The sequence below is a fragment of the Lycorma delicatula genome, chromosome 1, assembly GCF_047948215.1.
Source record: "Lycorma delicatula isolate Av1 chromosome 1, ASM4794821v1, whole genome shotgun sequence".
Taxonomy (NCBI): Eukaryota; Metazoa; Arthropoda; class Insecta; order Hemiptera; family Fulgoridae; genus Lycorma; species Lycorma delicatula.
The window spans coordinates 14,232,789-14,259,166 of NC_134455.1; the positions used below are offsets into that span (position 1 = coordinate 14,232,789).

At 31.0% G+C, this 26,378-nt stretch overlaps 1 protein-coding gene across 1 annotated transcript in view; it reads left to right on the top strand.

Annotated features, from left to right (window-relative positions):
- The window catches only part of Proc (Proctolin), a 98,544-nt gene that overhangs the window by 13,550 nt on the left and 58,616 nt on the right, over positions 1–26,378 (top strand). The window contains exon 2 of the mRNA XM_075354567.1: positions 8,282–8,419. Within this exon, the coding sequence (XP_075210682.1) occupies positions 8,282–8,419 (138 nt within the window). The remainder of the gene's footprint in view (positions 1–8,281; positions 8,420–26,378) is intronic.

A 26,378-nucleotide genomic window follows, 5' to 3' on the forward strand; every position in this document is an offset into this window, starting at 1 on the left:
TGAGCTACGTAGAAGCGGAGAAAATAGTAAAAAATAGATCGCCGAAGACAGTGTCATATGCACAAGATGTGTCATCTCCTGCAGCTTCCTTCAATGCAAATTATATGATTGCGGAACTGGCATCAACGTTAGCAAATATGGTTGAACGTATCGTCGTTAACAAACTTAGAAATCGTCCGACTAGACAGGGTAGCTTAAACCAAAAGAAGAAAACTCCAGCTGTTAAGGAAAAGTGTTCTTCTCCTTTGAGAAACGAACGTTTGAACACAAAGGACAGTGAATGCAGGCAAGAAAAGAAGACTGAACAAAAAGTCGAAATTACTAAAATCTTCGTGCAGGGTAGTAATAAGAGAGAGGTGAAAATCTTAGAAAAAAAAGATTTCGAACAAACAGAAATGGAGCCTTTAAAATCTCCGAGGCCTTTAGCAGAGAGGGTGAGGAATTTGGACGCTCAACATGTTCTGGCGATGAGTGCGTCCAGTAACTGTGATGTGCTTCTCACCGCGCCATTGGAGCCGGTGTCGTCTGATGTCGGCAGTAGAAGATCCTCCGCGATTTCCACGGACGGAAGGATCGATCTTAGAGCCTCAGATCCTTCAGAATTTGACATCGAAGCCTTCAGAAAAACGGAGAAGAGGAACAATAAGAGATGGTCTAAGGGAAACCTAGGCGATAGGCATTAAGATGAAGTTCGTTTTATGCCTTGACAATTTTTAAGGAATGGATGGATATTTTAATTTTGCGTAATATTATTTTTAATTTTTTTATTAATATGATAATTTTGTTGTGTATTTCTTGATGTTTTGTTGTAACTGTTCTGTGTGATGTTAAATAGCAAGGGCCCTTTACAACTATATCATATTGTGTTTAATAGACCTTTCAATGTGCGGTTTCATTTTCATCACACAGAATTTTGTTTTGACAGTTTTGACCAAATTTCGTAAGAAATGGCTAAAAGGTTTTTAAAATGGAAAGGGTCTTTACACCCTTGTTATGTTGTGTTTTCTGGGTTTTAATAACCGTTGAGATGTCTATTTTGAGATGCTCCTTTTGACAAGTCTAGTCTTTGACTATGTCACATGTGCTTTATTTTTAAGAGGAAAAGATACTTTTTCTATTTTTTCTTTTTGTTTTGATGTGGAAGAGGCTAATGGTCATAGAAGTTGATGCCCCTAAAAAATAAAAAAAATAAAAAAACTATAATAATAGTGAATAAATTTTTCTTTTCATAAATATAAAAAAATGTTCTGTTCATAAATATTTACCCAATTTTCTTTTCTGGAGTTTCTCATTTAAGGTTTTAAATAAAAAATAAGAAAAGTAAAAATGGGTAGATTTGTGTAATGATAACTAAAAGCGAGTGGTTTTGCTAAAACCCACTGAGTTGGTCTATGGTGAACGTGTTCTTTGGTGGTTGGGTTTCAATTAACCACACATCTCAGGAATGGTCAAACTGAGAATATACAAGACTAGACTTCATTTACACTCATACATATCATCGTCATTCGTCCTCTGAAGTATTATCTGAACGGTAATTACCGGAGGCTAAACAGGAAAAAAAAAGTGGTTTTGCTAAGAACTTAAAAAGTTGTATCAAAGGTTTTTGGAAATAAAGATGGGAATTTGTGGATAGATGGTAATCGAAATAGATATCAGTAGATTAACTTTATCTCATATGACATTTTTTATTATGAAATTTTTTTATTAAGAACCCTCAGATTTGAAAAAATAATATTTTCATTGGGTTTTTAATTAACAGCAAAAAATTGAAGTAATATGACACAAGCATTGTACACAAGTACTTTATTCGGATTCTCTTACCAAAGATCAGCTTTTCTATCTCATATACATTCCTGTTACCCGGTGATATTTTTTCACATGATATCACCTATACCTTTTTCTTTGCTAAAATTGTAGCTTGCTCGGGATCGAATAATGTAAAGGATACTTTGAGTTACACTATTAAGTATAAATATTGAAAAAAATGAACCTTTACCATAGATTAACTTAAAATAAAGTATTACTTTTTCGTGTAAATAAAAGTAAACTTTTAAAAATAATTATTTTTCAGTATTTGAGAAAAAAAGTTCCCAAACTTTTCCGAGTCGTGGCGCCCTTTTTCAATTAAAATTTTTTCATGGCGCCCTACCCTAAGTAAAAGTATGACTACTCGTAAATAAGAGATAAAAATGAATAAAACTTGTATATCTTTATTATTTAACTTTTTTTTATTAATATTAAATTAATAATTAATGAGATGGATGAGCCTACAAATCACTGCACATTTTCTCAAATCGTGGAATTAAACTGGACAAGGCCACCCTCATTTCCTTTACAAAAATTACAAAACTATTTTTCAAAGGCAACAAATAAAAAGTAATAGTAAACTAACTATACTGCATGAACTAATTTGTATCACTGTTTATTTATATAAAACGCTGATTTTAATTTCACTAGACTTAGACTAAAAACCGATTGAATGGATCGAGCCGGCAACGCTTGTTTATATGTTTTCCGTCAGATCTTTCAGAACAGTCCAAATCTCTTGCGAAGGGTCTACACACCTCGCTGTCTAGCGCGATCATAAGGCGCGATGGAGAAGGCGCAGCGTTGCCGGCTGGCGTTCGCTAGAATATTCTGCGCCGGCGACTTTACTTTTATATAGAGTAAAAAAAAAATCACACAAAAAATCAAGATATTTTTAGCTTCTCACTTTGATTTTTGTTTAGTTAGGCCAAATGTAAATGTCTTGGTTCAATTAATTATGAAGCTTTTACAATATTTTGCGGTGCCACTGTGAAGAGGCCGCGGCGCACAATTTGGGAATCACTAGTCCGAGTTTAAATTTTTTGAATTTCACATACTATTAATTTATAAATAATAAAAATTTAAGAAAAAAGTTAACTTAAATTGTTTTTTAGGATATTCAGTTTCAGTATTTTTATTTTATTTATCTCTTTTCTTCCAACATTTAGTTTTTTCTTTTATCTAAGTTGGTTTCCATTATTCCCATAGTATTCTTTTGTGTTGTGCAAGTTACATAAGCTCATCATTGAAGGAGCCATTTCATTGGCATCAGGCCAGTATAAACAGTCTACACATTATTTTCGGAACTGAACTTATTTATATATATTATTGTATAACACAAATGGGAATAACGTTTTGTTATTAATATATATTCTTTTTGTTTTTTTTGAGGATAAAAAATATTTGTTTCTTTTTCTTTGTTTTTTTTTTTTTTATATTAAATATTTAAAATAATTCCTAGTACTACACAATTTTAAAAATAATGAAGAAAATTTGTGCATGATTATTTTTCTGTTTATTTATTTTATTTTAGAGTTATACAATACAGCAAACAAATTTCTTTTATACACATTGGTGATTCAGAATTGGAAGGTAACACTGTACGAGTTTATTTCGGACATTTATATAAGTAAAAAGGTTCTTATTAATCATAAGTCTGGAAATATTTAGATTTGCGTAACGTTTAGGGAAGAATTTTGTTCAGATTTCTGTACCAAGGGTAAAATGAATAGCAAAAGAGAAATTCTTTATCCAAATTAAGTAGCAAATTTAGTTGATTTATATATTTATTGATCTTAAAAATTGAAAAAAAAAAAACAAAATAAAAACAGATTTAGATTTGTTAATTAGTTTTGTGTTGACTTTTGTCTTTTCAGTTAGTTTTTTAATTCATTAGAAGACTTAAAATAATTATTTCGAATTATAGCCTACTGTTGCTAGGAAGTAATTAATAACAGTTTCCAACTGGTTATTTTCCGTTTAAATTCGGCTACGGAGCTATAGCACACTAGTTTTGGAATAAAATTGAACTTATAAAAGTTTTTATATCAGCTGCTTCCGCGGAGAGAAACTTTTCGGAAATTTTTTTCCCTCCAGCAACGAATATTTGTTTATCTTTTTTTGTTTTCTTTTTGACTTTGTATGTTGTGTTAATATAATTATTATATTGCATTAATGTAATATATATATATATTTTTTTTTCTCTCTTTATATTAATATATTTAGTGTGTGTGTTTGGCATACTATTTTGCTGATATGTCTGACCGGAAAACGGATTCTGTGTCCAAGAAGTCTGGTGCCCCATCGCGGAAGCCAAAAACAAAGGGTGCTTCTGCAAGGAAGGCCAAGACTAGCGTTTCGGACAAGAAGCCTGTAACTACTGATGAGGTTATGCTAGGGGCAATGAGTTAGCCTCTAACAAGTGTCAGAAGCGATCTAACCAAGACTTCAGTGTGTCTGAGCTTTCGGACCCTCCTGGTGTTGAAGTTTGGTGAGAAGATGAAGCTGTTGGCTGCCACCAGTAAAAGGACTATCGACGGATCTCCGGCTACTGATCGGGAGCCGTCCTGCAAATCGGATCGTGTTGGGAAATCTACCCCGTTGGTTAGAAGGAACAGTCCACCGATCAAGAAACGTAAAGGTATGACCGGTACATGCTGACGGCAGGTTGCAGTTAGAGAAGGACGGACTGGGTTTATTAGACGCAGTTGATGATCTTTTCACGTTAGTTTCGGATGATCAGTTTCTTCGCAAGAATCTTGGCAGACTCATCCGGAATGTAAGACATCTGACACAGATTTTGTTGATCTCAGCTTAGAACTCGCTGTTGCCATCAATGGATGTGACAAGGGGGCCCAGACATCGAAGGTCATCCAAGATGATATGGAACGTGTCTCTGGAGACTGGCGACATTGATGACCTTACGGAGGTGGCCGGTTCACGCTGATGTAAAGAATCGTATTCGAAAGAGATCGTCAGGAAAGGCCTTCCCGAAAACAAGGTAGAGGGATATCATATCTTTCTCCTTAATGAGTCATTTTCTAGGCGGAGCACTTACGCCTCCATTGTTTGCGGTCGTGCTCCTGGAGTGTATAGAAGACTGAACTCCACTACTGCCATTCTCAGTGGCATTATACTTCGGGATTGTCAGAGTACGGACATGTTTTACGTTGAGGACGAGAACTCAGATACCTCAAAGGTATGTCCTAGTCGTCCAGGACGAGGATACTGAATTAATTAGATATACATTAATGACCCTCTCGAAGGTCCGGTTGGCCGAAAGTGAGAAGCTGGTGTTCTTTGCCTCTAGCAACACTGCTGGTGATCGTTTCATAAAAGTTTTGGAATACTGGTCCAGGAGGTTGCTGACATTGCCGAACGCTATATTGCTACACATTATTGAGTCCACAACTGAGGTGGACATGCCTAGGGGGCCAAAAACGGCTGTTGTTACAGTCCGTAGAGAAGGCACCAGGTATCCCGACCTCCTTAAACAGGTAATTCTGAGGACATTCTCTCTGTCTGTATGGGTCATGGTGAATCTTTGGAGATTAGAGTCCGGAATTTCGACTTAAAAGATAAATATGTGTAAAAGAGGATGGAAGAGAAACCTTGCATGGAGCTAGGTAACGGACCGGAGTGTAAACCTCCGACTGCTGTCTATTTTCGTTCAAGACCTGGATATTGATACAACTCCAGAAGAGGAAGAACAGACCGTTTGGAGGGAGTTGGGCGAGAGGATTTTTATGCGAGTCTCCCCTTTGAGGCTAGCTTATAGCAACACACTCCGGGCTTCTGTCCATCTGTAGCACAGAGAGGCTACACAACTTGCGGATAAATCTCGAGTGAAGATTGTCTGGCACTCGAGTGAAGTATATTTAATGAGCGAGCAGAATAAATGCTGTCGCTGTTCGGGTATTGGCTGACTGTAATAGGGAAGACTGTCGTGGCCAAGATAGATCCTTGCTGTGTTTCAACTATAGAGGCGGCGGTCACAAGGGTGTGTGCTGCACGGAACCTCGAAGATGCCTTGACTGTGGTGACTTGGGACATCACACTGGTGGCAGGGAATGTAAACACACCAATCGTCAGTTTAAGAGTTCTACTGTCCAATGTTAATAGATGCTCGCTCTCCCATGAACTTGTAGGACAGTTGGCCAAGGAGAAACAAGCTGATATTCTCGTAACGACTGAACCGAACAGGTCAGTCATGGTCGGTTGCAACTGGACTACGGACAATAGGGCTGACGTTGCATTACGGGATGTTAGTAGACAATTAGGCTGGAAAATTTGGAGAAGGGTGGATGCTTCGTCTGTATCGATCTGGCAGAAGCTTATGTTTCGTGGAAGGTTATGTTTCTCCTAACTGCGACTTGCCCTATTATGGAGCGTTCCTGGCACGACTGCATACGACGATTACTGGGACTAGGAAGAAGCTCTTGCTTATAGGCGATTTCAACTGCAAGTCTGTGGAAGTGGGTAGCGCTTGTACTGCTTGCAACAGAAGAGGCGAGCTGTTAGCTGAATTAATGAGTACTTTAGATTTATTGCGTGAAGGACTGTACGCCAACCTTTACTCCCCGTGAACACACATCAGTCCTAGATCTCACTATCCTCTACGGGAGGTAGAATCGTGATTGTTGTTTCTGAGGTGTGCTGACAAATGATACCGCCAGTGACCATCTGGCTACCCTGGTCGATCTTGGGGATGCCTCCTTCAGTCCACGGATTCAAGGCCCTCCTACACGACTGACATCTCGAGAAGTTTGTACCATCGTTTAAGAAGTCTTAGATAACGTACGTCGTAATCTAAACCTTACACCTGAAATCCTGCAGGACACTATTAAACAGGTGATTGCTCGGTTAGGTGTCAGACACCGCCGTCATGGGCCAGCCTACTGATGGACCCCTGAAATCAGTAATTTGCGGACGGAATTCCAGTGACATCGGAGGACTATGCAAAGAATTAGGTGACGTAGTGGAGATGCCTATGATCTCGCATCCCAAAATTATTTGCATTGCAAGAGAGCCCTTCGGAACACCATCAAGAATGCGAAGAGGAGGAAATGGCTAGAACTCTGCACAGAATTAGACCATGATATTTCGGGACAGGCATATCGACTGGTCATGAAGTTTTTTCAAGACGTTTACCAATTTTGACGGAAGAACGTGCTAGAATAGAGCTGGAAAGGCTGTTCCCGTATGTTGAGTGGGAGTTGTTAAGCCCCACCGACTACGAGCAACAACGGTACATATTGCCTGAGTCAACTATGGCCTTGAGCCGACTGCACAACTCCAGCAGGCCTGGCTCTGATGAAATACCAGCTGCAATATTAAAGGGTCTCCGACTAAAGTCCCTGTGGGACATGGTTGACGTTGCCCAAGGGCTACTAGCAGGAATTTTTCCGGCTTGCTGGAAAGAGGCCATACTGCTCTTCCTTCCAAAGCCGACCGCAGATCAACCCCTACCGGCCACTATGACTCTTAAATAGTATGGGTAAGGCCGTGGAACGCATGCGGGGCAAGTGGCTTGATGAAATTAACGCCGGCCTCCAGTCTACATAGGAATCAGTTTGGTTTTTGGAAGGGGAGGTCCTCTTGAAGGTCATATTTTTTCTCACATATATTCTTGTGATTCCGGTAAACTGGAACCGAATGTAAATTAAACAGTGAAACAGAAAAAAAAAATTTTTTTCGTAGTGTTCAGGTTTAGGGATATAAGAAATAAATGGTTTCATACGAATTAAGAATATTAAGAATAAGGATGAAATACTGGATATATCGAATAGGAATATTTTTTGGGGCAAAGTTGGTGGGTTTATAAGCGAAGTACAGGGGGAGTGTCTTATGATTGTTTTGAAATGCCATTTGTTTTAGGATAGCTTATTTTATTTGTTTTTGATTACTTTTGTTTTAGCTCGTATATAATTAGTGCTGTTTACTTCATAGATGCCCTCAAAATAGTAATTTTCTCCTGTGGTAATAAATTTTATTACGATTTTGTTAAAAAACCTTTACATTGCTTATTTGGAATTAAATTTTATAGTATATTTTAAGTCTACAAAATGAAACGTATATTTATAATTTTTATTAATTTTTATTGTAGTCAATACTTTACTTCATTAATCTCTATTTGTGACGATACACGCATAAATAAGACCTTTGAAACACAGAATGAATTTTTAAAACCTCGGTTGAAATATTTCTTAAATTATTTACTGTAGTTTACAAACCCTGTACAATTTAGGTATAATTTGTACTAAAGTGTACAAAAGTACATCTTTGTACACTAAGTGTGCTTTTTGCCATTTAGCAGTTCTTTGTGGCCGGATATATATCGTCCGTCAAAGACACGCATTGAAAGAAGAAGCAATTAGTAATAAATAAATTCTAAAAATAATCTTAAGTCTATTAATATTTTTAATTTTCGATTCAACAATTTTTAGTTCAAAGTTTATTGAATTCTTTATTGTAGATGGGTTTACGAGCCGTGTTAACATTGACAATTGCAGCAGTCCTTATCCTAGGAGCTCTGTTAACAGTAGAAGCAAGATATTTGCCAACACGTAGTCAAGAAGACCGACTGGACCGTCTCAGAGAACTCCTGAGGGATGTAAGTATCATAAATTAATTTTAAAATATTGATTTTATTTGTCACAAATAAGTTTTGTTCAATAAACAGAACATAGTATTTGCAAAAATTATAACATATGAAATTAGATACTGGCAACTAATTAATCAACAAAATAAAAAAATAAAAAATTCCTGAGTGATTTTAATATTATTGGGTTAAATATGTGAACAATTAAACCGTACATAAATGAGAATAGATCTACACGAATCATTTTAATATTCTAATACTGATATAAACCCTAGTAATAGAGTTACTATGAAATCTTTTATTAATATTTTTTTTTTTTTTTTAGTTTGAAGTTAGTTACTTGAATATGTAAATTATGATAATTAAAAACAAAATATTTATCGAAATCTTTAAAAGTACAAGACAATTCTTTTATGAAAAAATTACACCATTTATCAACGATTAATATTCGCTTTATTTTATTTGTATTCATACATATAAAATAAAGTTAAGTTGGACGTATGTAACAGGGCATCTGCATTTCAAGCAGAACTTTATGAATAGTCTTGGGATTTTCTGTAGGTTTTCAAGAAGTTTAGGATAGTTTAAAAAAACAATGATCTTGTAAATCATAATTTAAAAAAAAATTATCTAAACAAAATCAGTAAAGAAAAAATCATCTTTAGTATCCAAAACTAATATTTTATATTAAAATACTTACTGAATTTTCACAAAATATTTAATTTTATCAAACATTATTATGTCTCCAATACTTAAACACCCTATCTCACTAGGATCAATACTAATTTTTCAAACAGCTCTAACGTGCAGAAATAATTCAATAATAATTAAATCATCACGATATCTTTACATCATATTCTTAACAACAGTAGGAGGACTAATAATTATATTCATATATATATCAAGAATTCCATCAAACGAAAAATTCAAACCAAGAGCAAAAATTTTTTTAATCTGAATATTAACTATATTAATTTCCATTATATTAAGAAATTTAGATCCAACAACAGAAATAATTACTAAATTTAATGAAATAAAAGAAATAACAACCGAATTAACTGAAGAAAAATCAACAAGAAAATTTTTTAGAATATATAAAATAAATATTACACTTACAATAATATTAATCCTAATTATTACAATAATTTCTGTAAACAACAGTTATATTAGTTTTACCTAAGCAATAGTTATATTAGTATTCGTTTCAATTATTTTAGTTTCTATTGAATGCGAATTAAAACTGGTTGGTATCATGTAAAACGTTGACTGCTTCAAAATTCTAATATTTAGATAAATCTTTTATGAACGTTTTAAAAAGATATGAGAAAACGTGTGGATCATTTAAAACACAGAATTACTTTTTAAAATTAAAGTTAGGGATTTTAACATTATTAAAGTAAAAAAATTATAAAGTTATTCAAACAAGTTATTCAGAAATTGCAGATTCAATTGATTTGTTTTTTTAGCTAATTAATAATTTTTATTAAGGTACAGGTATTTAAATTGCAAGCACTCTTACGTGATGCACACTATAAGAAATTTTTTTGAGGTTGTAAATACAATAATATTTGTATTAATTGCAAACCTTTAGTGTTTAACAACATTCAGTTCTCATAAGATACATATTAACAAAACAAACTTGAAATAATGTAAACTAACTTTATAATGATATTTGTTTTTATTTTCACGTATAGACGTTTCCAAAAAAAACATACTATTTCGAATTTAAAAATTTGAAATTTAGTAGAGAATAGAATAATATTATTTCTTACTTTCAGAATTTTTTTTAATTAGTTGTTTTAACACAAAACTTATTTTATTTCTCTTCTTTCTGTATATAATGATTTTATAAAACTGTTTAGTATTTAAAAATGGTTTGCTATAAAAAATTTGAACTCATTGTTGTATTGAAAATTGCATCTACTTTTAAAATTTCAATCTTTTTTTTTCTGAAAATGTGTTGCAAGTAAGCATTTGAAAGCTTGTAAACAGCACATGTATATCTTTTTAATTTTAGTTGACCTCTCCTACATATTAATCGTGCGTTTAACATTATTTGAAATGCTTTTAAAATGATATAATACAGTTTTGAGCAATGGTATCTACATTCATTTTAAAAAATAAATGAAGGATAAATTTGCTACTATTTCTTTGAATTTTAATTTACTAGAAAAGAGAAACTAAGATTTGGATAGCTTAATAATCAAGTTTTTTTATCACTTATGTCATCTATAAAAATAAAAATAGTTGAAATATATATTAATTCATTCCTTCACAACATTTCATGAGGCTCCAGACCTAAGGCTGACTGTTAGGATAAGAAAGCCTCAGAAACAAAATACTTGTCTGTCTATATGTGAGACTTGCTTTATTTATATAAGCCACAAAAATATAAAATTTTGTGCTAGTATGAGTTTAGCTAGAGGTAAAAATTCTTTTGAAACAGTTAGTGCTGCTGCTTGTAATAAGAAATTGCGACCATAAATTCGAAAAATCGATCACTGTAAATTTTCGATTCCTTCTATTTTTTTGCTTATTTTTTACATTTTTCTTTCGGAGATTTTTTGGGACCAACCTTGTAATTAAAATGCTTTATAACAACCAAAAGTTTTTATTTGCAATTAGACTTCAACATAGACAAAGATGTAAAAATTCTTTACAAAGGAATGTGAAACATTTGATAGAACGAGAAAAGTAAATAAATCTTTTGAAAAGCTCAAAAGGCTGTTCGCTAAAATTCGAAATTATCAGTGTTCATTAAAATATTTTTCATCTTGCCAGTTTATTCTACAATAATCCAGACTTCTTTTTATTGATACTTTAAATCTTCCATCGTTTTATATTTTATTATTCCGTCCTTTTCTTTTCCAAGAGGGTAGATGTCATAATTGAACCTCGATTATGATTCTTTATTTTAGCCATAGTGACTGATTTATTTACCTTAAAATCCGAGTTACCTATCTGTGTTTAAATAATTTACTCATCATTTCTCACACTTATAACATCTGTAAACATTGACCATTTTTCTATTTCAAGGCAATGGTGTAAGGAAAAAGAATTTTGGGTATTAATATTTTGGATTTTGTACTAAAATTGTCCACGAAAAGTAGTCGGTCGAAGTATGAAATTTAGAATAAAAGATGCAGTGAAAATTAAGTCTATTTAATGTACTATGATCTTCATTTATCCAAGGAATGAAAAATCAAAATAAACTTATTAATCACAAAAAAGGGATGGAATACCTTTAATTAAACTAAAACAATTAAAAAATAGATAGCTTTTACAGATTTTTTTTCACAAATTCATTAACATTTTAAGCAGTATTTCTTGTTATTTAAATATTATTCTTCTTTACTTCATTAGGTGTTATAGAGGAAGAAGAGGAAGTTGAGGAGGATGAAATGGGAGAAACAATACTGAGATCTGAATTTAAGAGAGCATTAAAAGATTTAAATGGCAGAAAGGCTCCTGAAATAGACGGAATACCTGTAGAATTACTGCGCAGTGCAGCTGAGGAAGCGATTGATAGATTATACAAACTGGTGTGTATTATTTATGAAAAAAGGGAATTTCCGTCAGACTTCAAAAAAGGTGTTATAGTCATGATACCAAAGAAAGCAGGGGCAGATAAATGTGAAGAATACAGAACAATTAGTTTAACTAGTCATGCATCAAAAATCTTAACTAGAATTCTTATACAGAAGAATTGAGAGGAGAGTGGAAGAAGTGTTAGGAGAAGACCAATTTGGTTTCAGGAAAAGTATAGGGACAAGGGAAGCAATTTTAGGCCTGAGATTAATAGTAGAAGGAAGATTAAAGAAAAACAAACCGACATACTTGGCGTTTATAGACCTAGAAAAGGCATTCAATAACGTAGATTGGAATAAAATGTTCAGCATTGTAAAAAAATTAGGGTTCAAATACAGAGATAGAAGAACAACTGCTAACATGTACAGGAACCAAACAGCAACAGTAACAATTGAAGAATATAAGAAAGAAGCCGTAATAAGAAAGGGAGTCCGACAAGGATGTTCCCTATCTCCGTTACTTTTTAATCTTTACATGGATCTAGCAGTTAATGATGTTACAGAACATTTTAGATTCGGAGTAACAGTACAAGATGAAAAGATAAAGATGCTACGATTTGCTGATATAGTAATTCTAGCCGAGAGTAAAAAGGATTTAGAAGAAACAATGAACGGCATAGATGAAGTCTTACGCAAGAACTATCGCACGAAAATAAACAAGAAGAAAACAAAAGTAATGATATGTAGTGGAAATAACAAAGATGGACCACTGAATGTGAAAATAGGAGGAGAAAAGATTATGGAGGTAGAAGAATTTTGTTATTTGGGAAATAGAATTACTAAAGATGGACGAAGCAGGAGCGATATAAAATGCCGGATAGCACAAGCGGAACGAGCCTTCAGTAAGAAATATAATTTGTTTACATCAAAAATTAATTTAAATGTCAGGAAAAGATTTTTGAAAGTATATGTTTGGACTGTCGCTTTATATGGAAGTGAAACTTGGACGATTGGAGTATCTGAGAAGAAAAGATTAAAAGCTTTTGAAATGCGGTGCTATAGGAGAATGTTAAAAATCAGATGGGTGGATAAAGTGACAAATGAACAGGTATTGCGGCAAATAGGTGAAGAAAGAAGCATTTGGAAAAATATAGTTAAAAGAAGAGACAGACTTATAGGCCACATACTAAGGCATCCTGGAATAGTTGCTTTAATATTCGAAGGACAGGTAGAAGGAAAAAATTGTGTAGGCAGGCCACGTTTGGAATATGTAAAACAAATTGTTAGGGATGTAGGATGTAGAGGGTATACTGAAATGAAACGACTAGCACTAGATAGGGAATCTTGGAGAGCTGCATCAAACCAGTCAAATGACTAAAGACAAAAAAAAAAACTTCATTAGATATTGCTCATTATTTTATCTTAAGAAGAAAAAATGTATCTACAACACAAACTAGCTTAATTTTACAGAATTTTTATCTTAAGAAAACCTCATATCCTCATTGAAAACCTTAATTTTCATTAAATTTAAATGTAATTAAATTAAAAAGTTTACTTTGTTTTTATTGCACAATTTGGTTAAATAAAAATTTCTACGATTCGAGGATGTGTAACCTTTGGTGAAAATAGGATTGGTGATGATTGAAAGCACTGATGTTGGTTGAACATAGATTGGTAAGGAAATGGAGAAGCATTTATATGTGTAAAACATATTTATGTGAACAGAAACCTAACTGATTAAGATTTAAAAATTTATTTGTCTTGAAATTTAATTATCTGATTGAAATAATTTAACAATAACTGTTGTTTTACTTTTATTATTTAAAACTAGCAAACCCGGCAATGCTTCGCTATTGCTACATTCTTCGCCGACGCTACATCCATATGCTGTTTTTTGTCCAATAGGGTGATCAACTGCAACAGGCAGGGACAAGTTGTAACACGTTCGAGCTTGCCAGTCAGCTGCCAGAGCCGCTAGAGTGAGGTTGTGTTTATCGTGTCTGTCGCGCAACATGGATTTTGAACAACGCATTAACATTAAGTTTTGTTTTAAGTTGCAAAAGAGTGCCAAAGAAGTTGACGAAATGTCAGAATCGGTATACGGCGATAATGTGCGGAATTTTATAAGGGTGTACTGCAACGTTTGCGAAACGACGTACGAAGAAAGCGACCAGAAAAATGGACCAATGGCTTCCTTCTTCACCACGACAACGCGCCGTGTCACACCTCGCTTCTCATTCGCGAGTTTTTGGCCGAAAAAAGTGTTCCTGTCTGTCCACATCTGCCATACTCACCGGATTTAGGACCATGCGACTTTTGGTTCTTCCCAAAAATTAAAACTGTGCTTAAAGGAAAACGTTTTGACACCATTGCTGACATTGAGAGGGCCACGACCGAACAGCTGAAAGCCCTTCCGAAAGACGCCTTCCAGAAATGCCTCCAGTCATGGAGTCAACGTTGGGATAAGTGCATTGCTAGCCAAGGACAGTACTTTGAAGGAGATTAAATCGAATTCTATGTAACCTTATTACTTTTTTTAATAAACAATTATTCACCGTATTTTTTGATCACACCTCGTGTATATATATATATATATATATATATATATATATAGATTAAATGAACACGATTGAAAGTTTGATAAAACATTACAAAATTAACATTACGGAACTTTACAAAATTTCACCTTTCCCGTTTTCCCATTTCCCATTATATTTTTCCCATTTTCCTTTTTTCCATTTTCATTTTACCATATTCCCTTTCCTTTTCCCATTTCTCTTTCCAATATTTCTCTTTACTCTCCTCTCTACCCCTTAACCCTTTTATTTTTTCTCCTTTCCCCTTTCCATTTCCTTTTTCTGTTTACTCTTTTTCTCCTTTTTCCATTTTACCCATCTTCCCTTTTTATCTTTTTCGATTTTTCCCTCTTTCCCTTTTTCGGTTTTTCCCTTTCTCTCTTTTTCCCCCGCGCGTAAATCGGTCCAGTAGTTTTTTAGTCTATAGCGGTCACACATATCGGAAATATTGAATTGGAATCGTGAATTGGAATTTAGTATAACGTGTGTTGCTTTTACTTCCAACAAACAGCGCTATAAAAAAAAAACAACATGTTTTTACCTGTCACAGGTGTGACATCTTAGGTATATGAATAGTAGGTATATAAAATTACGCGAGTATTCGAATGCAACGTTGTGTCAAAATTTCAAAACAATCGGAAAAGTAATTTCGGTGATTTATGATTTTGAACAAACGAACATTTTCATTTTTATTTATATAGGTTACACGAAAATGATTAAGTGGTACATCTTTTATGTAAAACAATATTTGCCCACGGTGTAAGATTAGAATTTATACGCTTTCAAGGAAGAGGTTTGTGAATTCTAAACCACAGTGAGAGTTAAGTAAGGAAACAAAAATAATCGGTTGCATTTTAAGTGAAAAAAACTATTGTCAGCGTAAACCATTGAATTGAAAGAAATCTATGTAAATAACCTAAAAAAATTGCATATAATATTGTGTTCAAATTTCTATTAAATTATTTAAGCGCTAATACTTTGCAAATTTGAAGTACACAGTTATTATTAGAGTTATAGAAGACAAGATAATAATCCAAATTGGCTGTACTTTATTTGAATAAGAGTAATTTTTTCCCTCTTTACTCCCTTTTTATTAGTACAAGTTATTTTCTGAGTTTTATTACCCACAAGAATTGAAACAATCAGAAAAGAGTACACTCATAAAAAAAAATTTAACTGTATAAATTAAAAATTAAAATGATTATAGTTAATCCAGTTCATTCTATTATGAGTTAAATTATATATTTCTATTATTACTTTAAGTGTTAATAATTTAATAAAATTAAATTAAGGCGAAAAGAAAAAATTAGAATGACATCGCATGAATAATATTTAATCATGTACAGATTATAAACTGAATTAAAATGTTTTAGAAAATATTGCAGTACTCATGAACAAGTCTTTGTCAGATCATTAAATGTGACCAAAATAGTTTCATATTATACAGCGATTTGTTGATTAATCTTGATTAATTTGATTTGATCCTTTTTTTATTAATCTCTTCCAATAAAAAAATTGATTTTAAATCACGTCCTGTTGATTTGTGTAAGCCTGCGGTTAAGGTCTGTAAAGCCTTTTGTTTTTATATTTTTTTTATAAAGACTTCCTTAAATGTTAAATTCCAATAAGATTTTTTTTTCAGATCAGATTTCTTTGTTATTTATCAGATAATTATATAGCTGAAACTTTAACAAAATTCTTATACGTTTATATATACCTTCCTTACGATCAACTTGCCCTTGTTGCACTTTTATGAGAAAAGTCAGCGTTATAAAAAGACCAATTAAATTGAACTAATTTTATATTTATAAAAAAACAAAAACATTTAATTCAATTTATTAATGATTTTTTTTCATACTTTTATATAAATCGAATGATAAAAAATTCTTTTTAATTAATTAATAAGTCTTTGTCACGAATTTCTATTACGATACGTTTAATATATAGATATAATTATCTAATATATTTTGTTTACAAACCAGTAGTAAGGAAACACACTATTATTATATCCTGCTACGATTACTTAAATGCAGCGGAAAATATTTGCCGTATCAGCCTAAACAAAAAAATAAATATAGACCAGAATTACGAAATAACAGTCACATCCCTCACACTTTCCTAAATCCCTGACCTTAGCAAATAGAAGTTTTGTTAAAGGGTTTACTCTTATCTCCTTAAAACCCTATGATAAATGTTAAAAATAAATAACGCTGAATAGGGATAAGCTCAGAATTTAAATTTTAATCACAAAATTATAATTCCCATATTTTTTAAACAGCTGGAAAACAAGAATTAGTGCAGAGATTTAATTAATTTATAATTCTACTGAAAGAGTTAATGATAAATTCTGGTTTGTATTTAATTACTTAAAATAGTAACGCAGGATTTCTTGATTGTTGTATTGGTTTAATGATTAAATTAGAAGTAATTGTTCCTAAGATACCGTAGAAAGCAATGTAAAATCTGTAACGTTTTAAACGTAATTCAACTGCAAATTGTTGTACTAATATGAATATGAAATATCTTTCACTGAATTATTAAAGCTTGAGTGATGTAACAATTTTTTAATTTAGTCTTAGAGAACTGAAGTTAAGCGCTGAGTTATTTATACAATGCCTACAAAGAAAAAAATGATTAATTTCATCCTCAAAATTTGAGCTTTATTACTAGTGTTGTAATCCTAAATTCTTGATATATGGAGAGGTTCCAGATCTTGAAATTACATAATTTGTTTAAAAAAAATTTTTTTTCGCATTAAATATTTATGAAGTACTACAAATTCCGCAGCAAGGGTCAATCTATTTGTTAGTAATTGATAAACATAATGCGAGCAATTAAGTTAACCCACCGGGTTGGTCTAGTGGTGAACGCGTCTTCCCAAATCAGCTAATTTGGAAGCCGAGATTTCCAGCGTTCAAGTCCTAGTAAAGCCAGTTATTTTTACACGGATTTGAATACTAGATCGAGGATACCGGTGTTCTTTGGTGGTTGGGTTTCAATTAACCACACATCTCAGAAATGAGAATGTACAAGACTACACTTCATTTACACTCATACATATCATCCTCATTCATCTCCTCTGATGTATTATCTAAACAGTAGTTACCGGAGGCTAAACAGGAAAAAAGAGAGAACAATGAAGTTAGCAAATGAAAAATGTTTTTATTTTAATTTGTCTGTCTGACTAATTTTTATTGTTAGTGAACGGATTTTATTTCAAAAGAAAATTCTTTATCAATATCAAAGATATTTGCGCGTTCAATTTTTTTATATTTTATATAAGATAAAAACCATGTTTATTCATTTTGTAAAAGATTGTACGATTTTGAACATATGTATCCGGAGTAGAAATCTAATTAGCGGTTTCTTATTAGTTGTGTTTCTTTTAAAATTACTTTATGGAAATTTTATTATGTATTTAGCGGAAGTAAAAGTTTGTTATCAATAGCCGATTAATTTCAATGTACGCGTATATGCATATTTGATAAATAATCGTGTGACATTGATTTCATTTGAACGTGAGTACGCTTCATGTAAACGTAAAAAATTAAGAAACAGTTTAATACCGACTGAAAAATTAATCTAACTTAACGTCACAATTGTAAACAATTTTAAAACGAACAAGCGAAAGTTCGAGTGTCGCAGCGTGAACTTGGAAAATCATCACGGCCGTGGAGGCATCTGACCGACCTTCGTAATGAACATTCATCGCAGGTACTATTTCAGTAACTCACCTGTTAGGACAACATTCGATTTCACTTTCATACAGCACCTGTTATTCGATAATAAAAAAGCAGTTGTTACTGTACAATTTTTGTATGTATTTATGCACAATCTTTTATAATACATATCATTATGACTCAGCCGTTATGACAGAAAAATTGTTTCTTTTGTCCTAGTATTATTAATATTAATTTAAATAAAAATAATATTCACGGGCGATAAAGAAAAAGTACCGCTAATGGTACGGTTGGATCTTGAAACAATTTCTCAGTTCCGAATAAATTTATTTTTACTAAACCTTTTCTAATTTATTTTCTTTACAAAATATACGATAGCGTACATGACCCGATTAACAACTGGAATTGAATCATAAATCGAAAAGAAATAGACCCGTGATTACTTTCATCATATACTATTTTATTATTAGACAATAAAGATTAGTTATTATTACAAGGATTTATTTTAAACCTGATTATAACACTAGTTTGTATTTTGTTAATTATTTATTAATAATTCCGGTTTAAATTGTATTTCATAAGTACTTAGGGTTACCGTGTATTCGAGAGGAGGTTAATCTAGTTGCAATATATAACTAAAAACATGGCAATTTACACGCTACAAAATTGCCATTTTACTTCATCCTCTGAAGCAATATCTAACGGTAGTCCCAGAGGCTAAAAAAAAAAAACCAAAGACCTTCTTAGGCACTGGTGAAGATGTAAGGCGGATAAAGCGGGTTCGTTATTGGATCGTGGGACCTAATAGTGATACTCAGGACGAAGCCTCTCTTAAGTTGTGCATCATCAAAGTATTTTTGTTATGTTTACAATCATTTATATTTCTAATGATATTTGTTACTATTATTCTTTTTATGTTGTAGTTTTATTCATAGCACTGGACATCATTACGATTTCTAATCTATTATCTGGCTGGACTTTATTAATGATTATGCTACCATTGATTGATATTGGTTGATATCTTGGATGTAATTAAGGGGTTTCAAGGGAAACTCCTTTATAACTTTATTATTGTGATGAAATTTACGGTTTCTAATCTACGAAACCGATTGTAAATATAATTTGAGATACAAAAAAAAAAATCGATTTACAGTAGTTAAAATTTATGTTTTACTTTGTATTATGAACATATAAAATTTACTATATTTTTATTACGTCTTTCATCTTCATTTGAATACTTCTATCCGCTTCGAAATTTAAACTCCACTATCCGGTTAAATTATTAAAAAAAATAAAATAAAAATAACAAACACGCGGCATTGCAGTGGTTTTATGAAATATAATCATGATAGGCATATAATCTGGATGTACAGTACACGTTGTCATTTTCTTAAAATTCTTTAAATAGATTGTATTTTATTAATGGATGAGCCCATCACTCAAAAATCTATTTATCTTACTCGAGTTTACTTTTCTTACTAACAGGATAATAGAATTTGATATATTATCAAAACTTTTCTTTATTATAACAACAATTTGATTTACAGTCTATCATTCGTATACTAAATTATATAAATACATTATCGGTCAAGATTCTTTCTTCGAGGTGTTCTTATTCTTTTCCCTTTATTTTAAGAGTTCATTTTATTTGTACTAATTTTTATTAAAATGTTTTAATTAAAAGCTCTCTGTTTAATTGATTTTTAAAATTAATTTCTCTAATCGCTGCCAACCTCTGCGACGGGGCAGTCATCGTCAACTTTAAGGTTTTCATACGCTACAGATATTTAATATTATTTCCTACTCGTAAGTGTTAAAATTTTTTAGTGAATAATTCACGTAAAATTATTAGTTCCAATTTTTTGTTTGATCTATAAAGTTTTCTCTTTTATTCTAATTTTTTCGATGTTTCTTTAGGATCAAAAACTTTACTGTTTATTACTTACTAGTATGTGTTGAATGATACAATAATTTTTTGTATTAATCTTTGTCCGCCTGTTATATTAAGAGTAATTCAGTAATTTATTCTGAGGAGGAAAGAACTGATCGTTCAAAAAAATAACTTTAGCTATTATTCATTGCTTGCATTTCCTCTACATTTTATGAAAACTAATGGTGAAATTTGTAAAGGTCAAACCATCTTTTAAGCTGATATACGTGAACATTTATCAAATAAATACAGACTAAGTACATTTCAAGTCGAAATAGCTGTTCACATGCTAATGACAGTACAGAAAGTAACACTACATTACATCCAATAGTGATGTAATTTGTATGAATAAATTATATATATAGCATACCGGAGATTACTGGTCAAGCCTAAGGGATTCATTCAGTCATAAAAATAAGAAAAAAATGTTTGTGGGCAATGCTCATTTCAGTTTGGCCCTAACAACCGTTTTCTGTTTTATCAATTACAATTTTATCTTAAGAACAGACAGATATTTAAATACTTTTAGTTAACATTTATTCGATAAATTTTCTACAAAGTAAATAAATTTGATAATTCCAAAATGATGGTAATTAATTATCTTTAATTATTGTATAGAATCATGTTTTGTTAGATAAAACGTTAATCCTATTATTACAAAAATATTATTAGTTTTTTTTTTTCAAATCGGTTGATAAACAGTTGAAATATTTCTGATATCTGTAATGTGGATCCCAAAAATTATGTAGTCTAACAACTTTTTGCCTGTTTTTCCTAACTAAAAATATATAATATAATATAATAATATAATGTATATTATATTATTATTATAATTCAACTGCAGAATTATCTAAAGGAATAAAATTCGTTTAATTTTTAATGATGTTGAATACTTTGTTTTATAATGTCCATAGAATTGGAAGAACGTAGCTATTTTGAGAAGAAAATAAATAAACTTTTCATTTTTTCTCATTCAAAATAAACAAAATTTTCATGTTTGAAAAATTAACTTAATTATTTTAAAATAATTCTAATAGTAATTTAAATTAATTTTAATGTTAAAAAATTAATGTAATCTTGATTACATTATTCATTTCATTTTTAATATTGATTAATTGATCAATTGAACAAGATAATAGAGTTTTCCTTTAGTTTGAAAAAAATAAAAAATAAATTTGTATAACAATTTTACTTCCTTTAATAATTTGGAAGACTGTATTTCCAAACAACTATAAAACAAGTCCTTTTATTTGTACATGCATTTCCAAATAACTTCAGAAAATACTCCTGTAAAATAAAAACAATAGACCGATGGAAAATCGACTGTAAACACAATGAAACTGTATTTTAAGTTGTGGCTCTCATACTCTGTAAATAATTATGTCATTTCCCGCGTATAAGCCTTGAGCTTATACGTAAAGTAATTATCTAAATTAGGTGGATCTCGGGGTAGGCTAATAGGAAAATGGTGTATGGTTGTAAAAAATTGAAATTGATACTAAATTTCACAATAATGACTCATGTATTTTACATTAAAAATTAACGTAATTTTTCCTAAATGTTAAATTACAACTGTAATCCATTGTTTTTTTTTTATTTAACTCCGGGTTCGCGGTCAAGCAACTATTCCCGCAGAGGATGAGATGAGTGTTTTGTAGCGTGTGTGAAAAATGCCACGCCTGACTGGGATTCGAGCCCAGGACCTCCGGGTGAAAGGCCGAGACGCTACCACTCGCGCCACGGAGGCCGGCATTGTTTGTTACTTTACACTTAAGTTTAAATATTAATAAATAAATAAATAAAACATACGTTTATAAAGGTACGTTTAAAATAAATATTAGAATACTATGGTGTAGGAGTACATTTATTATAATTTATTGTTGAGAAATGGCTATAACTCTGGGTTAAAAAATTCTTTATTATCAATTTTATGTGCTTGACTAGTCAAGCAAAACTGAAAATAATTTATTTTGAACGGTAAAACTACGAGTGTACTTAAATTGTTTCTTACATATATCAGGCTCATTTACATATGTTTATTTGTGCTGTAATAGTTTCCTTCAGCTACACAATTAAATCACAATAAAAGTATGTTAGATATCATTGGTAATACGGGATTAAATATATTATGTATATGTTTGTGTAATATATATAAAATGCTATTTATGTATATAATTATGTTCATAACTAACTATACATAAACTACATATACACATAAAATTATTTATATGCATCATTAGTTATGTACATACAACTACAGTATTTAAAAAAAATCATTGTTAATAAATAAAATTTTTTAATTTTAGGCATACCGTAAAAATTTACGAAATCTAAAAAAATATTTAAATGGAATTTTTCTTAGTCGTTAATAAGATGTATATAACTAAGGAGTAATATAAAAACCAAGAATTTTTTAATAACCATCTTATTTTTGCTCAATTCTGAGTAATAAAACTTGTAATAATTAAATAAAAAAACTAATAAAGAAGTTATAAAATATTGTTTTTCAACCAAACTATAAAAACATAACAATTTTCGTTAATAGTAATTATAACAGAAAATATAGATAAAAAAAATAACAAACAACAGGCTAGTTATATTCAAAGAGGTGTAACAAACAAGGAATATAAATTTTCTTATTAGTAATATCGAAAAATTCACGGTAGGTTTTTACCGTAATACTACATGAATAAAAATAAATTGATGTAATAATAGCATTCATAACACGCTATAGAACCAATCTATCACTATTGTAGTTATTATTTGTGTTTTCATGGATAATAAAATAGCTGTTCATATGGTAAAAATATCAACCGTTTATAATATTATATAATTTGTACATACAATTTTTATGTTAATATTAATAAATTATTTTCAACTACCAGCTGAATTTTTATTAAAACAATGGAAATGTTTTATTTTAATATATAAATCATTATTTTAATATATAAACTGCATGCACATTCTCGTGTTTTACTGTTAAATTTACCAATTTACCATGAATATTAAATTCGATGGTATTAGAAAACTTAATCTTGTAAAGGCTTATTCATATAAAAGTTGTAACGGATTTAAGTATAAACTCTGTATAGTACTTTATTGGATATCGCTAACTTTATAAAAAAAAAAAAAAAAAGTAAAAAGTAAAAAGAATGCTGTGTTCACAGCTATAATCCTTGTTTCAAATCAAATAGTGATAAGTTAATATTAAAATGCTCGTTAATAGTAATTGTAATAAAAAATAACCATAAAACAAAAAGAATGATCCTGTTATATTCAAAGCGATACTAAAAAAAATATCGGGAATCCAGGAAAGCAATTTTTTTGTTGAATTAAAAAATTATTGATTTTTAATATAACAAATTTTGTCAATCTTAATTCTATGACATCAGTTTGGCTTTTGAGAGAAATATGCTGGATTAAATCAGCAGTAACTGACCTATTCTCTATGAACAAAAAGCAATGATAAGGAAGTATCCTTTACATTGATTAGTTCATACATACCTTTAATTAAAAAGCAATGATAAGGAAGTATCCTTTACATTGATTAGGCCATGGATTAGTTCATACATACCTTTAATTAAAAGGCAATGATAAGGAAGTATCCTTTACATTGATTAGGCCATTGATTAGTTCATACATTCCTTTGATTAAAAATTAATGATAAGGAAGTATCCTTTACATTGATTAGGCCATTGATTAGTTCATACATTCCTTTGATTAAAAAGCAATGATAAGGAAATGTCCTTTACATTGATTAGGCCATTGATTATTTCATACATTCCTTTGGTTAGCTGTTGATTAGTTCATACATCATAATCAGATCATTTTTACCAAATAAGCTTGTTAAAGATAAATTTCAAACTGTTTGCACATCATTTAATCCGATATAATAGTTAGCAAATGAGGTGATCAAAGGCTGTTTTTGTACTTTATTTGGTGTTGATCTTTTAGAAAATAATAAACAGATTATTCCAATGTATCCTGATATAATTTTATATTCGTGACGGATGAATTCACCTCCAAAACTTTCAGAAAATTTTAGGACCATCTCAACAAAATTCAAGATTGGAACATAGGTGGAAAATTAAAATATTAACTTATATAAATATTTGCGAAAATACTACTTCAAGGAAAGAAAAATTCCCTGCAATACTTCTATACGTACCTCAATCTGATGAGATAATACTTGGTTAACCATTTACATCACTGGCTAATATGGAATAAGTATATTTGCTTTCTATTATTACCGCTTTCGTAGAAAGTGGTTACGTTTGAAATTATGAAATCAATATTGAACATGTATAAAAGATCAAATTTATTAAAATAGAAAATGGTACTGTTGTACTTAGAACTAAGAATACTAAGAACTATTGGTCTCTCGGGATACAACTTTGAGGATCAGTTTTTAAGCATTGAAATATTGTAATTATCCAATCAACATTTTTGAGAATGATCACATTCGCTTCTGAAATGATAAAATTACACAATATGTAGACTTGCACATAAAAATTATGAAAGAAGGAATTCGATTTTTCTACATAAAATTACAAAACAAATTGAAAAACCGTATTCATTATATTCACGTAATTGGTATTCACTGTACTAGGCAATAGTTTCTGTTAATCTCAAGAAAGGAACTAACAGTTTAGACAGAAACACACTGTAGATACAACGAATAACTTTGTTTCACTCTATTTCATTAAACTAAGTTAAAACTTTTTCACAGTCTCTTATTAAACTATAATTTCTTCACGGTTGGTTTATTTTTTACAAACTAAACTTAATGTTAAAAAAGCAAATGAAAATGTATTAATAGATATATAAATAAAATACACATTAATGCTAAAAACAAATTAAAGTATCAGTGGATAAATTGAGGAAGCTTTCTCCAAATAAATGTATACCTAATTGTAATTTTAAAAAATAATACTGGGCTAATATAAAATGAAATATAAAATTACACCGAGAAAGAAATAAATAAAACTCTAAAATTTACTGAAATCATGATTGATTATGCCGTGAAATGTTAAAAAAAAGAAAAATATAATATACGAATATTTAAATTAAAAAAAAAACAGTTAAAAAACAAAAGGAGATGAAGTCTGATTCGAACCGATGTATCTTTCCCTGTAAGATCCAAGTATTTCATTAATTAAAATTCCATTTGGCTATAACTCTGAAACCGATGAAAATAATTAGCACTTATGAAACATAGTTGAAAAGATCTAAATGAGGGCTCATTACTGCTGTTAAGAAAACGTCCAAAATCCAGAGTTTTTGGATTTTGGGGTTTTTTGGACACTTTTGGTTCGGTGGACTGCAATCAAAAAGGGAGGTGCACAACTAGATGTTACAGCAGTTCTAAATACAAAATTTCAACATCCTGCAGCTAATCGCTTTTGAGTTATGCGACATACGTACATACCTACGTATAGACGTCACGCCGAAACTAGTCAAAATGGATATTTCCGTTGAAATTCGAAAACCGAAGTTTTTCGCTATTACAATACATCCTTATACTTCGTAAAAAAAAGTAAAAAGAAATAAACAATTGCCTTAGTATAGCTAGCGACTTACAACACAGTAATTCATCAAAATAAAAATCCTTAAATTAAATATCGACTTTAAACGCTATAAAAAAGTGATTCACTGACAATAAAAAGTATAATACCTTATTTCTAGTCATCTTATCCTGAGATATCGTTATCTAAATTTCTGAATGTTGATTGTCAAAATTTTGTAACAATCCAGTAAATCTTTCAAGGACTATTTCATAACATCTACATATTTAGAAAAGTGGAATATCACCACATATTTCATCACCGTATTTTAACGTCCTCAACTTAAACACACAATAATGAGCTACTGCTATTATCTACCTGACATTGATGTTTTCCACGTTATCGACGGAGAAATTGTATATTTTCCGTATTCGATTTTATAATTGCAGTTAAATTGAAAAATCATTCATCTGTTCTTTTTTTCAACAAATTTTCAGTAAACCTATGTCAATCAAGTCCCTTACAATAATTATTACTCGACAGAAGCAGGTAAATTTATTCGTTGATTTACGCTATCTACCAGCCTTTGTTATGGCTATTCCGCTTGTAAGATACAAGAGACACTAATAAGAGTTGCGATCTCCAAGAGTAATGACACTCTACAACCAGTCTCTACGGTGAACCAGAGTGAAGGTATCACTTATAGAGCCAAATATCTTCTCAGTTTTAGTAGGCTCGGTAAATCAATGTGCAT